Source organism: Notamacropus eugenii, chromosome 6 (assembly GCF_028372415.1).
Source record: "Notamacropus eugenii isolate mMacEug1 chromosome 6, mMacEug1.pri_v2, whole genome shotgun sequence".
NCBI classification, from domain to species: domain Eukaryota; kingdom Metazoa; phylum Chordata; class Mammalia; order Diprotodontia; family Macropodidae; genus Notamacropus; species Notamacropus eugenii.
Window position 1 is genome coordinate 299,667,123 of NC_092877.1, and position 18,399 is coordinate 299,685,521.

The 18,399-nt window shown below is 35.3% G+C and overlaps 1 protein-coding gene across 5 annotated transcripts in view; it reads left to right on the forward strand.

Moving 5' to 3' along the window:
* ABI2 (abl interactor 2) overlaps positions 1-18,399 on the forward strand; it is a 114,661-nt gene that overhangs the window by 65,223 nt on the left and 31,039 nt on the right. For 2 of the 5 annotated variants that reach the window (XM_072617350.1, XM_072617351.1), the window contains exons 4-8: positions 593-690; positions 4,410-4,556; positions 5,347-5,471; positions 7,400-7,582; positions 11,552-11,710. In XM_072617350.1, coding sequence (XP_072473451.1) covers positions 593-690; positions 4,410-4,556; positions 5,347-5,471; positions 7,400-7,582; positions 11,552-11,710 — 712 coding nt within the window. The remainder of the gene's footprint in view (positions 1-592; positions 691-4,409; positions 4,557-5,346; positions 5,472-7,399; positions 7,583-11,551; positions 11,711-18,399) is intronic. The other 3 variants (XM_072617347.1, XM_072617348.1, XM_072617349.1) reach the window with 3 other exon arrangements.

Sequence of the window (18,399 nt, forward strand, 5' to 3'; positions counted from 1 at the left end):
TTTCTTATTAGTGAACTCTAATAAGGTCATTTGATAGGCATTTAATTTTTGGTGATGCAAACTTGACTTATTTATTATCCGAATACTAAATTACACTGTATAATTTATAATGCCATTACAATTTAGATTTTATCAGGTATAGTAGAGTATGTATGTAGGCCACTGTATATTTTATTTGGGGGAATGTATCTTATTTTTTATTATTTTAAAAATAAGCAACTGCTTAAATATTTATTCAAATTGTTATCCTGTTTCAAGGACAATATTTTGATCTAATCAGTCCCTCTTGAATCTATTTGCATGATATGTCAGATGTGTCTTGCCAGTGATCTGTTGTTGGTGTGATGGCCTAATGGCAAATACAGTCTTTATATACGTAATTGGTCATTTGAAAACCCCAAATAAGGAAGAGTCCTTTGAGTGCAACTCTAGAATAATAGCAGAGTAGAAACTGCATATGAAGTGCATGGCCTCTCTGATTTTTTTTCTTATTGGTCCTTCCCCTATTCCCCTAAATTGTACAACAACATTTTTCATAGGTGCCACATATTTCACTGCTTACAAGTTGAGTTTTGCTCACTCTTTTATGTAGGTGAGTACACAGAATATGAAGATGGGTGGGCTGCCTCGTACAACACCACCTACTCAGAAACCACCCAGCCCACCAATGTCAGGCAAAGGAACACTTGGGTGAGTATAGAATTTATGATTATAAAACAGCATGTAGTTCAAGTGATATGTGAAAATAAAACAGTACCTATTTGAATGTGATTCTTATGATATGGAACCTGAAGAAGAAAAATTCCTCCCTGATTTTTTTCTGTCCTATAGTTGCCTTTCTCAGAAAACAGATTTTGATGATAATAAAAGCACTCTCCTACTATTCTTTGCTATCCATTTTTAAACTGCAGGCAAAATACTAGCATAGACTTAAGTTTATTACATAAACTACATTGGAATTTTGATGGAAACTTTTTATCAGGCTTGTGGAATCTTTCTTACTATATTTGATTTGAGCTTACAATATTTAGTGGAAAAAAACCAAAACTTTACACAACCCAAATTTTTCTGTTAACTTAAACCTGTACACATATTGCACTTTTGATTAGCTAAGACTTCAAAAAAAATAGCCCATTCAGGGAGAAATTTGCCATTCTTCTACTTTAGGGGTTCTTAACCTTTTTTTGTATTAAGGATACTTTTGGCAATCTGGTGAAGCCTTTGGACCCCTTCTCAGAATAATTTTTTTGAATCCATAAAATAAAATAGTGTTATGAAGCAAATCAATATTTTGATAACTGTATTCATTTGAATACAATTATCAGGATATTAAAAATAAACAAAGTTCACCCACCCTAGGTTAAGAACTCCTGTTACTACTTGAACATCATAATGAAAACTTGGCTTACTGTGATAATGCATTTATTGTGTTCCAATGAGTATAATAGAACTTGGGAGGGAGGACACCAGGGTTATATAATCTTAGCTCTTTCACTCATTCATAATTATTGGGTAGTCAGTGATTCGGTTTTTTCATCTGTAAAATGGGGGTATTATTTGACCTATTAACTTTTTCGACACATTCTAATGACAAATTGGATTTTTTTTAAATATAAAAAAACCATAGCATTTTGAAGTCTGAGATTGGCATTATACATTGTGCTTAATGACTAAGGTGCAATTTTGTTTTTGGCCCCCTCACCAAAAAAAAACCCCGAATTAACTACTTTGGAACAGTTGAGAACAGATGAGACTCTTGAGGTTAGATATGAGAAAGAATGATGGAGAAAAGAGTGTACTGATATAACAGAAAAAACAGGAAAGAGAATGTATTAAAGTGGGAGGAGAGGGTTGTTAGTCTCCCTGGGAGAAACGGAAGTAAAAACTAGGTATAGCTAGTATTAGCAAAGAAGGTAATGGGGGATGGACAAGGGAATTCTAGCCAGATTAGGGGAGAAAAGGGCTGAAAGTTAGAACCTGCAACTGAACTGCAGAGAGGAATAGAGAAGGAAAACAAAACTGGGCTTTGTAAGGTGTAATGCCCTGTCTAAATGTAAGCAGCTATTACAGTAAGAGAAAACACAGCTGGTCAGGGACTTGAGTAATTATTTACTGACTTAACAATTTCCTCAAATGAAATATTTTTATGTCCTTTAAGAGATGCTGTAAAGTGCATAAAAGCTCTTACTTTTTTTAAATAAAATTTTTTGTTAGAAAAATCATATAAACTACTACAAACCCCTTTGGTTTCTAATAGAATAAAATTCATCCACTGCCTTCATACTTTAAGAAAGAATTTTACATGTGTGTGTGTAACACACACACACACACACACACACACACACACACACACACGTTTTTCTAAAATTTGTTTTTGTTTTATTTTTTTGAAATTCTGAGGGGTGCCTGGAGCTTCAAATTAGTGCTCCAAAGAGGCATTTGGTGACAGTGTTAGCACTGTCTTCTCCTTGACACAGTACCGTTATTCTCTCTTCCCCCCCTGCTCCCCTATTTTTGTTTTTCTGTCTGCTCCTCCTTTTACAATATTAATTTTGTCACTCCTCTGCCCTCACCTCTACTTTTCTTAGATGAAACAAAGCAAGGCAATTTGATTGACCTTCTCTTCCCAACATCTGCAGTTGATTTTTGGAAGGGAGTATACAGGTTGGGAGAAAAGGATTGGCTTGTTGGCCTAATGTGGGATCTGGGGTTATTCTTACTTGAAGAGGGTTTAAAGAATGTACTTTTATATGGCAGACTCTGAATGACATCCATCATCACTAGTAACTTTTCTCTCTGTAATTTCTTCTCCCTTTTCAGTAACTTGTTTTATGTAATCAACCTGTTTCTGAAAAGTTGTATCTAAATTAACATACCTACTTTTCATTATATATTTACATTGTAATTCCAGAGATGATGTCTTCATTTCCAAGTGATTTTGAGTTTGTGACCCTAACAGTTCAGTTTCAGTCTCCCTTTGCACTTGCTGTTTCCCAAATGAAAGGAATAAAATATTTAATTGTAGACATTGTGCACAAAAACCTAAATGCATTAGCCAAACTGATACTTAAAAGGAACCCTGTAGTTTTTTTGCAAAGCAAATAATTGTTTTGGTGATACTGTGCCTCAAATTTGGAAGGCATCATGGTATAATAGAAAGGGTATTTCTTAAGTGGTGGCATACCTATCCTCAAGAGAAAAGGGGGAAAGCGGTAGAAAAGGAAGGAACATAAATAACATCCCAGGATTTGGCAGATTTGTACCAGCCAGTCAGTAGGTAGACCCAATAGAATGATAAAAATAAGACATCATCTCATGAATTATTTTAGATTCATTTAAGTAAAAGGTAAATTAGGAAGAAGAGTATTAGTACCCCAAGGGGAGGGATTTTCTTTAGAACTTGCATCCTAAGATTCTAATTTTTCATTGTTAGAATATCATCTGTATCTCCTTATATCATTTTGAATTTCAGGACATTTAAAAGAGAGAACTAATGAGCTACTTTTTTTACTTCATATCATCCTATTCTCATTTTGTGTCCTGTGGCCCTCTAACCCTGTTCTTTTACAGGGAATTTTGAGGGAAAACAAGAAAAGGTATGTTAACAGAATCTAGTCTCATTTCTATGTTACTAGCTCAGAGGAAATGAGGAAGAGGCTTAAGAAATGAAGGATAATGTTTAAGAGCTTACCTCTTACCCCCAAATGAAGGAAGGGATAAATGGATAACCAGTGGTCAGAGAAGAAAGGTAATAAAGTCAAATAAGTTTGTAAAAATAGAAGAGCAAAAGAAATATTAAGTATTAAAATATGAATTTTCTTTTCATGTTTACAATTGCATATCACTTGCATATATTCCTTTTTTTAAAAAGGAAATGGGCTATATGGAAATTGGTTCCTTGAGCACTCAGCATGGGCATCATTGGGTTTCAGAACCTAGTACTAGTTATGCACTGACTTTTGAACACCTATAGTATGGGGGAGGGCATGAAGAATAACAACAGCCTATTCTTTGGGGCATTTGTAAGAGCTTGATTTAATATTTAGAGAGCATTTTGCGTTTTCAAATAAAAAGTAGAGGACATGGGAATAAGAAATGGGGCATTTTTTTTGAGCCTATTTCGAAGTAAAGTAGTGAGTACTCTTGTAAACTATGCAAGGAAAGCTACATTAGCTGAGGGAAATAGAGTTGTACACAAATAATACTTAAAAAGCATAAAACCATACCCATTTAAATGTCTTAATAGGTGGGAGGCGAGGGATACCTGAAGAAGAGGTGATTGGATGATGTAAAAACACACATTTTCCTATCTAATTACAATTTGTACTTCACTATTGGCAACTCTATCTTTGAATTTGTTATGCCTAAATTTGCCTAATTACGCAATACATACGCTCTTCTTTTTGTAGGCGTCACTCCCCCTATCGCACACTGGAGCCAGTGCGTCCTCCAGTGGTACCAAATGATTACGTACCTAGCCCAACACGTAATATGGCTCCCTCGCAGCAGAGCCCTGTGAGGACAGCTTCTGTGAATCAAAGAAATCGAACTTACAGGTATTTTCTCTACCTCAGCACAAAATGTGGTGGCCATAGTACCATAATCTGTTCAAATAACTTCAGTTAAATCTTTCTTATTCCAAAGTACCAAATCCCCTTTCCTTACTTTACTCTTACTAAACTACATCTGCTCTCACCTTCCTCTTCTGATGTTCTGATACAACCTTGAGGAATCAGGAAGTCATATAAGAACAGATAATGAACTATCAACTTCTATAAGGTTTAAATGTGCAGAGGGAAGCTTAGCTTAGGTGACTTGAGAAAATATTGTGAACCAAAAAGTTTAACTGTTGAAAATTTTTCAAGTTTTTTGGTGGAACTTTACAGATGAAAAACTGTACTTGGTAAAAACTTAAGTGTGGGCTAGCACACCACGGCATGAGTGTGTATTAAAGTTAAATCAGATATATTAAGGAAGTACATTTTCATTGTAAATGGAGGTTTTTTTGGGAAAGGTATTAATGACATTTAACATAACAAAGCTAATGTTATGTCTGTATATTTCTAAAATTGAATCTTGTTGACAACCTAAACATTGTCCGATTTTTTTTGGCATGACTTTTAAAACAAAGTATCAGGAACAATGGAATTGTCTTGAACCTAGATTTTTTTCCCCTTTTCCTGTATTTGTAAAACTGCACCATTGATGTTAAAAAGATTGAAGGTCTTACCTCTTTTTTTTTTCCAGTAGCTCTATATATTTCAGAAACTTACTATATTCTGGGAAATTCTGATGAACTATTATTTTCCATCAATGTTAATGTTCTGGTGGGCCTTATTTCTTTAGCAGCAGTGGTAGTAGTGGAGGGAGCCACCCCAGTAGCCGAAGCAGCAGCCGTGAGAACAGTGGAAGTGGGAGTGTGGGGGTTCCGATAGCTGTCCCTACTCCATCTCCTCCCAGTGTCTTTCCAGGTAAACCCAGAATTCATTGTATTTCTTCCTTTTTGAAGCCTTAATTACTCTCTTCTTATGTAGGACTGTTTACCAGGCCTGAATAAATACTGGAAAAAAATTTTCAGGGAAAAAAATTAACAAGTGGTATTGACATATATACTCTCTCTCTTTTTTTTCCCTCTTTTGCTGTGGTTTTGGGCATCTAGTGATATTGGTTAGAAAGTGCGTTTCTTCTTCTGCTACCTGAGTGCTGATGAGACGAAGGCTTTAGGTATCATCTCTGTAAGGAGGTGGTTAGCTGCCTTTGCTCTGTTCCATGGTTATAGATGGCATCTCTAATCCAAGTTATTTACCTTGGAAAAGACTGATATTAGGCACAGTTACAACTGAGTCTGTCAGTGTAAATATATTACCTTTGTTGCGAAAAACAAAACAAAACTCTTTAGTGCATAACCTATTGACAGTTGGATCATCACAGCGTAGATAGGAAGAAACTTTGGGCTGTTTATTTGTTTGACCTGTGAAACTGAGCTTTTATGAGAAGTATCCCATCTTCTCTGAACCAAAAAAATATGCCAAATGGATTATTTTTTCTTCCTTCTCCGCTTCCCACCCTCCTTTTCTCCTATCCTCCTGACTTCCCTTCTTTTTCTCCCCCTTCTCATCTTCCTTCACTTCCTTCCTGTCCTCCTCTCTTCCTTTCTTCCTTCCTCTTTTCCCTCTCTCCTGATCCCCTTTAGCAGCTAGTGTATTCCTTCCTCAGACTACCTTGTATTCATTTTGTGAATATTACATGTTTACTTTATATGTGTATACATTGCATGGAACAAAAGCAGTATGAGTGGGTGCCAGTGTCAAACATTTACTTAGTTATTTATTATTAATTGTTTACTGTCCCAGACACAATGCTAAGCACTGGGGACACAAAAAGAGTCCAAAGACAGCCCCTGCCCTCAAGAAGTTCACAGTCTTAATGGGAGAGACAAGCAAACAGATAAGTACAAGCAAGCTTATGTATAGAGGAAATAGGAAATAATGAAGGGGAGGGACAGCACTAGAGTTAAGAGAGGTTGGGGAAAGCTTCCTGTAGAACATGGGTTTTAGCTGGGACTTAAAGGAAGCCAGGGAGGTCAGTAGACAGAGTGGAGACGGAGCATTTCACATAATGGAGGACAGCCAGAGAGAATGCTCAGCTATGTGTTGGGGAGAGCTGTGTAAGAAGACTGGAAAGGGAGCAGGGAGCTTGGTTGTGGAGGGCTATGAACGCCAAGTAGAGCATTTTGTATTTGTCCTGGAGGATAAAACTGGAGTTTACTGACACTGGGGTGACACAGACAGGCCATTTATTGTAGTTTATTGCATTAGCATGATCAAATGTAATCTTACGATATAGAGGTAGAAAGAAGAATTTCATGGTTTGTTTTTTTTTTTAACTTGGCATTATGTACTTCTGTTCTACAATGTTTTTATTAGTCATTGAAACTAAGTTATCTATGGAATGTTACAATCTGGGGTTCAGAAAAAGAAATTGTTTTTAGCTCCGATAATTACCAAAAAAAAATCTATCTTAATCCTATTATTCCCTTTCTCTCCTTCCCTCCTTTTCTCTCTCTCTTTCTCTATCTCTGTTTCCTTCTCCTCTCTCTTTCTCCCCCCCTTCTTTTTTCCTCATTCTCCCCCTCTTCCTATCTTTCTCTGTATTTTTCAAGTAAAAAGGGCATTAAGTAAGTTATTTTTTTCTTTACGGATTTATGTCTGTAGTAGTACCTTATTTGCTGCACATGTAACAATCCTTTAACATGAGCTGCTTTTTTCCAACTTTTGTGTTCATTTGGTTTGTAATGAAGCCTGAATACCTAACACTAACAACTCAAAAGGCTTTTTTTCTAATCTTGGCTACAGTGACGACGTTATTAATGCTTCGTCTTCCTCCTCTTTCTGCCTAGCCCCTGCTGGCTCAGCTGGCACTCCTCCCCTTCCTGCCACTTCTGCCCCTGCCCCTGCCCCTCTGGCTCCTGCTGCTGTCCCCTCTTCCACTGCCCCAGATGGTGCTGCTGCAGGCGCTCAGCCCCTTGCTGATGGCTTCACTTCTCCAACTCCCTCTGTTGTTTCTTCCACTCCACCTACAGGTGAGTGTCTGCTCTTTCAGGGGCAGATGAACCCTATTTTCAGACTACTGTTGCTACGAAGGCATAATATTCTATTGGGTTTTGAAACTAGCTAGAGATTGAGAAGGAAAAACTAATTTTCCCATTGAGGGGTAGCACTTTATTAAAAAACAATGACAAACTAATACATTAACAAATAACTAGTGATATTTAATAAAATTAAAGCGAGTATAGTTTGACTCTTGTTTTTGAATATTCATTAAATTTTCTTATCACACATGGTAAAGTTTGTATCATGGAACCAGAGGATTGTAACTTGTGAGGCTTTAGACCATGTCTATCTGAAATTCAGAAAAGTGTTGTATATATTTGTCTTGGAATTCCTTTTTACTTTGAACTTACCCTTTTTTATTAGTTTTGGTTTCTTAGACTATAGATTAAAAAATATCATTCCTATAGTTATAAATGGTATTGAGCAGTTCAGAAAACTACACATATATTTTAAATAATTAATAAACTTACACATTAGAATTTTTATTGTAGATATAGCAATGTCTCAGCTGGATTATAACTTGAACAATAAAGATTTTTGTTCCAGTCAACAAATTGATTTTTGAGAGTTTTAGACTATTTGTAATAACACTAAATGGCATAGAGGTGTTGAGGGGCTTTTTTGTCTATATTATAGGAAAATAAGGAAATCTCATTATTTCTTTGTTGTAGGTCTTTTATTTTTTGTTTGAAATTTAAAGAAAATTTTCAGTTCCAAAATCTTTCCATCTTTGCTCCCACTGTCCCATTCATTGAGAAGACAAGAAGTATAGTGCCCATTATACATATGAAGTGTTGCCAAAAAAGAAAGCAAGAAAAATAGAGAGGAAAAAAATACGTTTCAATCTGCACTCAGAATCCATCAGTTCTTTCTCTGGAAGCAGATAACATTTTTCCTCACAAATCCTTTGGCATTGTTTTGGATCATTGTATTGATCAAAGTTGCTAAGCTTTCACAAGTGATTATTCTTACAGTATTGCTGTTAATGTGTACATTGTTCTCCTGGTTCTGCTCACTTCACTTTGCATCAGTTCATATAAATCTTTCCAGATTTTGCTGAAACTATCTCCTTTGTCTTGTGTTATTGCACAGTGATATTCCATCACAATCATATACCACAAACTAGCTTAGCCATTCCCCAGTTGATGGCCACCCCCTCAGTTTCCAATTTTTTTGTCACCACAAAAAGAGCTGATATATATACATATATGTGTATACATACATACATACATACATACATACATACATACATACATACATAAACATATCTTGTTCCTTTTTATTTCATCTCTTTCGGGTAAAGACCTAGTATCACTATTGCTGGGTCAGAGAAGAATGCACAGTTTTTAGCCCTTTGGGCATGGTTCCAAATTGTTCTCCAGAATGGTTAGACTAGTTCACAGATCTACCAACAATGCGTTACCCTGTTTTCCCACTTCCCCTCAGTATTTGTCATTTCGCGTTCTGTCATCTTAGCCAATCTGATGAGTGTGAGGTGCTACCTCAGAATTATTTTAATTTTTATTTCTCTAATTATTAGTTCTTACTGAAACTGCTGAATCAGCACTTATTAAACCTTTTTGGTCTTAGAACCCCGTTTAACTCTTAAAAATCACTGAGAATCCCAAAGAGCTTTTATCTATGTGAGTTGTTATCTGTGGCTATTTGATGTACGAGAAATTAAAACTAACAAGTTTTAAAAGGGAAGAGTAGGCAATACTTTAGCATTGTTGTAGTTTAGTAGGCAAATAGTATCTTAGTATTATTTTGAAATTAGTTTTGACCATTCCCACTCCCTAAATAGGTTTCAGGAATCTTAAGGGATCCCAGGAACATACTTTGGGAACCTGTGGGTTAGATAATCAGTTGCCAGGTATACTATAGAAAAGATTCTTCTCTGGTGCTGTTTGCAATAGCTGTCTCAGAGGTCCCTTTCATCTATGAAACTCTGAGATTCCAGTTAAGTTGTTGATTGAAACAAAAACGCTTGTTAATGATGTAAAAAAGGTGTAATTTCATTTGTAAGAAACAAGACATTGTAAAGAATAGTATACATTTGTTTTTCCTTTTAGGAAGTTCTGAATAGAATTGCCTAAAAAAAGGTTCTACTCAGTTTTGTCTCCCCTCTTCTCCTGGAGCCCCCCAAAATGAAGGAGGAAATAAAATCTCCTATTGAATTTGGCTGGTAAAAAATAAAATAGAATAAAACTTGTTGATGGTGATGATGGTTTGGTTTGGTTTAGTATTTTAAAAAATTACTTAGTATTTTATTTTCCCCCAATTTTCAATTTGTTTTTAAACATTTTTGAGTTCGAAATTGTCTCTCTTCTACCCCACCCTCTTCATTGAGAAGGCAAGCAATTGCCAAATTGCCAAAAAATAGGTTATGCAAGTGTGGTCATACAGTACATTTCCATATTAGTTATATTGTAAAAGAAAACATAGACTAAAAAAAAACCTTTGGTTTAGTTTTGATGTTGAATTTGGTGTATGATACATCTTATTTGTGAGTGTGTGTGTGTGTGTGTGTGTGTGTGTGAGAGAGAGAGAGAGAGAGAATATCAGTGAATTTTGTGCATTTGAGTTTCTTCGTTTGAATCAACCATGAATTACAGACTTTGAGAAATGGAAGGGGCTTCAGAGAAACCTGTGGGAGGCCACTTGATGCCGTGGCATAAAGTGTAGGAGCTACAGTTAGAGGTGCTGGCCTTGAAATTCTGACTTGTCTGTGGCTGAATGGCCTTGGACTAGTCACTTTACTCTTTAGGCTACATTATGCATATCTTTCAAAGGAGAGAGTTAAGACTAAGAGAACTGATAAAAGATCTGTGCAGCTCTGAGTCTCTTCTTACTAGAATGGGAAGGGACTTCAGAGTCCATATAATCCAACCTCATATTTTACAGTTGAGGGAATGTAGGCCTAGAGAGGCTATATGACTTGCCCAGGGTCGCACATTAAATGGTGGAGACAGGATTTTGAAAACACATTGTTGGACTCCAGATCTCTAGTTTCTTTTCTTTATACTGTGTGAGCATCTAGTTCTCGATTACTTTTTATAGGAATCTCTTCAGTCTTTTCATAATGCTCTAACAAAATTTAATTCTAATGATTAATTTATTTACTTAAATAATAAATCTTTTGATTTTCATCTGATGATTTAATTTTATCATTTTTTTGAAATGTCTTATTCTATTTTCTCTCATAACAGATTGTGCTTTTTTCACCCTAATTATCACTCTCACCTTTTTGAATTAGCTACAATATATATTTCCTGTTCCTCTTGGATTTTTAGTCAGAGATTTCATAAATTTCCCATTTGTTCCTTTGCAATTTTGGATACTTAGTTGACAATTTATAAATTTGAAATGGCATGGGTAGGAGAAGAACATATTAACCTGATGTAACACATAATTTAGTAAAACATTTGGGAGTAAATAATAAATTTATTAAATTTAGCTATTTTTTTACTTGCCTGCTTTTCTAACTTGATAATGAAAGTTTGTTGTTTAGTTGATTAGTCTGGTCTTACTTTTTGTGACCCTATTAAGGGTTTTCTTGGCAAAGATACTGGTGTGGTTTGCCATTTCTTTCTCTAGCTCATTTTACAGAGGCAATCAGGGTTAAGTTACTCACCTAGATTCAGTTAGTAAGTGTCAGAGGCCAGATTAGAACTTAGTGTCCTTTTGACTTTGAGGGCCAGCACTCTATTCATTGGATCACCTAGGTGCCAATAATAAAAGTAGAGTAACAATTACATTGTTATTTATCATTACTGAGCAACTTGCATTCAGCGTGTCTAAATATTAAACTTTTTGAAATACTCTGATTAAATTTTAACACTGCCATCTTCTTTAAGTAGTTTTGTTACTCAAATTTTTTTATTTAATCAAGGTTTTAGTATTTCCCATTAACAGATTATTGCTTACCCCCAAACCAGGTCACCCTGTTCAGTTCTACAGCATGAACAGACCTGCTTCTCGGCATACTCCCCCAACAATAGGAGGCTCTTTGCCCTATAGACGTCCTCCTTCCATAACCTCACAGACAAGCCTTCAGAACCAGGTGAATGGAGGACCTTTTTATAGCCAGAACCCAGGTAAGATTATCCTCAAGGTTCTTTACAATTTAACTTAAGAAACTTGATCTGCTTTTTAAGTACTTATATTCTTTTCAGTAGGCTTTGCTTAAATTGATAGCTTTAAATATTGGAGTACCTTGTTTTATGTAATGTGATGTTATGAAATGTGTGGTTCACTTGTTTAGAATTGAATCATAATCTTAATACAGTAGAGGGAATTTAGTATTTTAAGTAATGTTTTAAGCAGTTCCCATGAATTTTTTTAATCTTTTTTTATATTAGACTTGAATGCTAAAACAAATACATAATAAAAGGAAAAGAAACATAAACTTGAAAATATTAAAACTTAAATATAAAATAAGAAAAGAAGTCATGTGTACAGCAGAATCTAAGAAAGGATTCAAAATATATAGCAACAAATTTCCATTTCCAGAAAGCCTATATATTAAGTACTGCACATGGTATTTATTGAAAGCTGTCCATTTTTTCTTTGCTTCCTTGTAGGTTTTCTTTTGTTTTCTGCTGTACATTTTGTATTTTGTTCTTTTTCAGTCCTTCCTCTTCCCTCCCCCCACTACAATTAAGCATTGATATATATATATGTGTGTATATATATATGTATATATATATATATACACACGTATACATATGCACACACATATATAAAATATACTTTCCCTAAGAGATTCTACTCCCAATCTTTGTTTTTGTGTTTGTGCATATATCTTATTTCTGATCCCTCCTGATTCCTCTACTTTACTTCTACTTGCTACCCTGCCCTCCTGTTACTTAACCTACCCCCCCAAGATCCCTTCCTTATCCTCCCATTCCCACAAATCTAAATACCCTTCCACATTCCCCTTTAACCTATTTCCTCACCCTCCCCTCTAGAGATTCTTCCCCTATCCTCTCCCCTCTCCCTATCCTCTTGGTGTTTTATTTCTTTCTAAATGTAAGACTTTTATCCTTTTCTCGATGTGTATATGTTATTTCCTTTTGAACTGTTCCGGATGAAAGTAATTTTCCAGAACTAATAACCTTTCTCCCTCATCTAATTCTTCTGTATTGATTCTTCCTCTCACACTTCATTTGTATTAAGATAATTGCTCTTTTTAGCTGTTCCTGAACTATTTTACTTTTTGAAGCCATATCATGCACAGGTCTACTATCCAACTACTACTAATAATCTTAGACATACATTTAAAATTTTCATACATAAAAGGTAAACAGTCTGTCCTTATTGAGTCCCTTGTAATTGGTCTTTGGTATGTACCTTATGGTTCTCTTGGCTCTTACGTGTTAAACCTTCTATTAAATTCAGGGTTTTTTTTAAAACAAAATCCTGAAAGTCTGACAATTAATTAAATGTCCTTTTTTTTTTTTTCATTCAGGATTAGGCTTAACTTTGCTGGGGATGATATTTTTGACCAGAGTTGCAGTTCTTTTGCTTCTCAATATATAGTGTTCCAAGACCTGTGGTCTTTTAGTGTTGCTACTGCTAGGTCTTGTGTGATTCTGATTGTGACACCACCCTATTTGAATTGTTTTTTCTTGTTGTTTTTAATAGTTTGTCCTTGAGCTGGGGTTTTCAGAATTTGACTATAATATTCTTGTGGGTTTTCCTCACAGGATCTCTTTCAGGTGGTGATCAGTGAATTTTTCCTATTTGTACTTTTCCCTCTTGTTTTAATGCTTCAAGACAATTTTCTTTAATTATTTCTTTGAACATAGCTTTCAGGTAGTCTCATTCTTCTTATGTTTTCTCTTCTTGATCTGTTCTCCAGATCAGTTGTTTTTCTTATACTTTGTTGGCTTCCCCTTGCCCAGGGGTGGAGAAATCTGTGGCCTTAGGCCCCATGTGGCTGGCCTTCTTAGCGTTTTGACTAAGTTCAAGTTTTACAGAACAAATCCTTTTATTAAGGGGCCCAATTCTAATTTTCAAGGAGTCAATTTCTTCCTTAAGATTCTGGATCTCCTTTCCTAGTTGGTTAACTATCTTTTCATAATCTTACTTTTCTTCTATTCTTATTTTTAAAAGTTTTTCATCAGTCTCTCATTTGATTTTTAAAGTCTTTTTGAAGTTCTTCTATGAGTTCTTTTTAGGCAGGTGACCATTTGACATTAGAGTAGAAGAGGGTTTCTTTGCTTCACTGATGAACCCCAGTCTTTTCTCCTTTGCCTGTGCTTTTTTTTTTTTTTTCTGGTAATTGGTTAATTTTTGTAATCACTTCTTGCCTTGGAGAATGGGGAGGGGGTTGCCTCTGGCCTCATATCCTCTTTCAGTTCTCCTTTATGACCTTCAACCCAAACCAAGATCTCCAGCCTCCTGTAAGTGCCCATAGCCAGCAGAGTCCCTGCCTCACTGCTTTTGCCCTTGCCTCATAGGATCTTTTTCAGGTGCTGATTGGTGGACTTTTTTCTATTTCTACTTTCCTCTCTTGTTCTAATGCTTCAAGACAATTTTCTTGAATTATTTCTTGTATTATTGTCTCAAGATTATTTTTTTGATCACAGCTTTCAGGTAGTCTGATTCTTCTTGTGTTGTCTGTTTTTGATCTGTTCTTCAGATGATTTGTTTTTCTTATAACTTTGCTGGCTTCCCCTTGGCCATGGGTGGGAAACCAGTGGCCTTGAGGCCACATGTGGGCTTCTGGGTCCTTGGGTGCAGCCAGCGTGTGCTGGTTCCTTCTTGCCCTGGCTACCTACTGCAGCACAGCTTGGTCTGGTGTTCCTTCTCAGCAGAGGTTCCCTACAAAATGCAGTAGCCAGGTAGAAAAGAATAACAAGGAGAAGTGATATCTTAGAACTGATGGTAAATAACTTCATCTAAGAACTAAATGCCCTGAAAATTAGAATAGGCCACTTAGAAAACTACTTAGTAAAGCATCAGTAAATATTAAAACAAAATAAAAAGTTGAAAAAAGAAAAAGAAAATCTAAAAAGTATATTAAAAACAACCTGCCAGGAAAACAGGTGATATATAATCTGAATTATTGAGCCATTCAGTTTCAGTTCATTTCACTAAACATTTATTAAGTACCTGTTGTGTGCTAGACACTATGCTAGGTGATGGGGATACAAATAAGAAAAAGACAGTTCCAGCTTCCATCAAGCTTACAATATAATAAAGGAAGGTAGCACACAAAAGGAGGCTGAAAAGCAAGAGAGAGAAAGAGAGAGAAGGTGCCTGGCTTAGGGGCATGATGATGGTGAAGTTGAATCCAGGTGCCATTGCTGGGAGTGGTTGGGCTCTGAGCCCTTGTTAGGATATGGGAGTTTTTTGCTTTGCCCTCCAGATCTCCAATTAGAAGGACATAGTACCCAGAGGAGATGGAGGCATGTGGAGCAAAGCTGATGCAGTTTCCAAGATGAGAGTTTCTTAGAGAAAAGCTTTTCTTTGGAACATGATGATGATAGAATTGAATCCAAGGAGTGAAGCTGTTTTGAACTGGTATCTGAAAAACATGACCGGAAAATGTCTGAATACCATATTTCAAGAAATTATAAATGAAAACTGCCAGCACTCTTAGGACCAGAAGGCAAAGTGAAATAGGACTCCACCAGTCATGTCTTTTAAAAAACTCCAAAATGAAAGTTCCAAGAAACATCATAGCCAAAATCCAGAGTTTCCAGGTCAAAGAAAATTACTAAAAGCAGCCAAAAAGAATTTACCTGTGAAGGAGCCTCAGGAAGGATCACAAGACTTAGTAGCTATTACATTAAAGAAGAGGAGAACTTGGAATATAGTATTCCAAAAGCAAAAGATAAAGACTTACAGCAAAGATAAGCTATTGGTAAATATAGGTATCATTTTTAAAAAATGACTCTTGAATTAGAGGATTCCTCATCATTCTAATGAAAAATCCAGTACTAAATAGCTATTTTGAAATAGAAGTGCATGTTTCAAGGGAAAAAAAGAAAGGCACACACATTTGTTTAATTGGAAGAAAATATGTGGGAATAAATTGTTTACATATTAATAGGGGGGAATAAGAAACAAATGTCATGTTGGGATCCTAATTTTTTAAGGTCATAAACAAAGACAGAATTACAGAGGACTTATGAGTGGTTTTGTTATGTTTTGATCATCTTAGGAGAAGATAAGAATGGGAGAAATAGGGGCTTATACTGGAGAAGAAAGGAGGAAGGGGAGATGAAATCACTATCATAGAGGTGCATAAGATCAGAGCATGTACTAATGGAGGGAGGGGTAGGGGGAATGGGCATCCTTTGAACCTCACTTTCATCTGACTAGATAAAAGAAGATTGCACACAATTACACTCACACATCTCCTCACATGTAGAAATTTTAGTTTAGAAATAGCATTAAGCTCAAAAGAAATGGGAGGGGACAGGAACACAGGGGGCGTGAGAGGGATCATAGGGTAGGTAAATAAAATAATAATCATTAGCAAAATAAATTTAAATATTAGAGGGAAACATTAAAGGGTGATTAGAAAAGAAAGGAAGAGGTGAAAAACTTTAATTGGTCTAAAGAGAGGTGAAAAGTTCAAGAGGAATAGGATAGAGAGAAGTTCGTGTTAAAGAATTACAATCCTGAATACGAATGGATTTAACTCTTCCATAAAAGAGAATAGGATAGCAAAATAGAATAGAAAACAATTTACTGATAAGTTGTTTACAAGAAGCACACACAATAAAGATTGACTTAGAATTAAAATAAAGGACTGCAGTCAAATCCATTATGCTTCAGCCGAATTTCTTTTTAAAACAATTAGCAGTCATGATTTCAGAAAACGCTATGGTAAATATAGACATAATAAGAAGAAATAAGCAGGGAAATTACATGCTGCTTAAAGCACCATAAATGTATCAATATCAATACATAATTTACCTAATAGGATAGCATCTACATGTGCTTAAAAAGAAAAATTAATGAAATTGGAGGGAGAAATAGATAGAAAAAAATGTAATAGTATGAGATCTTATAATCCCTTTCTGACCTAGACAAATCTAATCAAAATATAAGCAAGAAAGCAGTTAGAATAGAACTTTAGAAAATAAAATTTGTTAGATTTCTTTGGTTTCCTAAATGTGAATAGAAAAGAATTTATGTATCTCTCAAACTATACATGGCATATCTACAAAAATTGATGATTGTGATTTGAAGACCATTTCAGAGATGTAGAAAAGCAGAAGTAATAAATAATTTACGATTGAAATGTAATAAAAATTGTAATTAATAAGAGATCCTTAAAGAATTAAAAAGTAATTTGAAGCTAAATGATATTTTAATAAAATTGTGTGTTAAAGAATAAATTATAGAAATGATAGAAATAATGAGGTTAAATACAAATTAAAAAGCAGCCACAAGGGAGAGGACATATTCCAGACCCATCATCCTCCACCATTTTAACAAGAAGAGGGATTGGGGGCAGGAAAACATGGCATATTAGGAAGAGTACTGGATTTGGAGTTAAAGGAGCTATGTTCAAATTTTGACTCTGCCCCGTAATAGCTATTTGATCTTTGACAAATCATTTAATCTTTCTGAACTTCAGTTATCTGTAAAATGAGTCAGGCTGGATGACCTCTGTGGTCTCCAGCTCTAGTTTTGTGATTATGTACATGATTCATTCTGTTTTTGGAACTGAGATAATGGCTTAATTCATATGTAGCTTTGGTAAATCCAGTTAATTTTCTGTACTTTTTCTTCCAGTTGACTTTTGCCCTTCTTCGTAGAAAATTTGAATAATTTTTTTTATTTTTAAGGAAAGTAAAGTACAGCTTTGCAAACACAATAATTTTTAAAAAACAGGTTTTCTAACTGCTGTTTCAAAAAACCCATTACCCCTCTCTCTAGGTTATTCTGTGACTAAGGGGCTATATATAAGACTGATATATCTTTGCTATAAATAAATTAAGCTTATTTGCCCTAGAATATCCTTATGAATCATAGCTTACCTTGCTCCTGATATACCTTACTTAGTTTTATTTAATAGGAAATAGTACCTATACTTTCACAAACATCTGATAACAGATTTCAAAAAAGCAGTTTCAGATATGTCTCTCCTGATCATATCCTGCAGGTTGGAACCCAGCCAAAAATGGCTGCTGATTAAGAAAAGCCAATTGATAGCTTAAGATTTATGGGGTTGCCAAATTAAGGCAAACCCTGGGAGCCATAAGGACAACAACATATTGCTATGATATTGCTTAGCACACTCTTTGGAGATATTTTGAAAATGCAACATGAGGAAGATATTTAGTTCTGCAATATCCAATTTTTGTTGGAACAGTGATGAGGATATTTTAAAAAACAATTTACTGGAAGGAATGCTGTGAACAGAGCCACAATTAAATATTCAGTAGCACCAAGAAGGGCCTTATTTGGGAAGGTCAGAAGCTTATTGTTTCCAAGGCTATCCCTGCCAAAGACCTTATGTAATTCTCTTTATTTGCTTTCATCCTTACCTTGCCACATGGGTGTGAATAAGAATAGATACCAGTGTTAGAAAAGCTTGTACTGGACATAAGATTTGAGAGATTGTCACTGATAATTAAATTCTGTTGATACTTAAATGGATCTGTGGACCTACTTGATGTAGGTACTCAGTAAACTCATTCATATCTTCTTATCTGGTTAACTCTTGCCTATGTCATCTGTAAATCATTCATTTAGAGTTCACCCAATGTTAGGGGTAAAAGGACCCTCCTTTTCTAGATCTCTTCATATCACATGCATA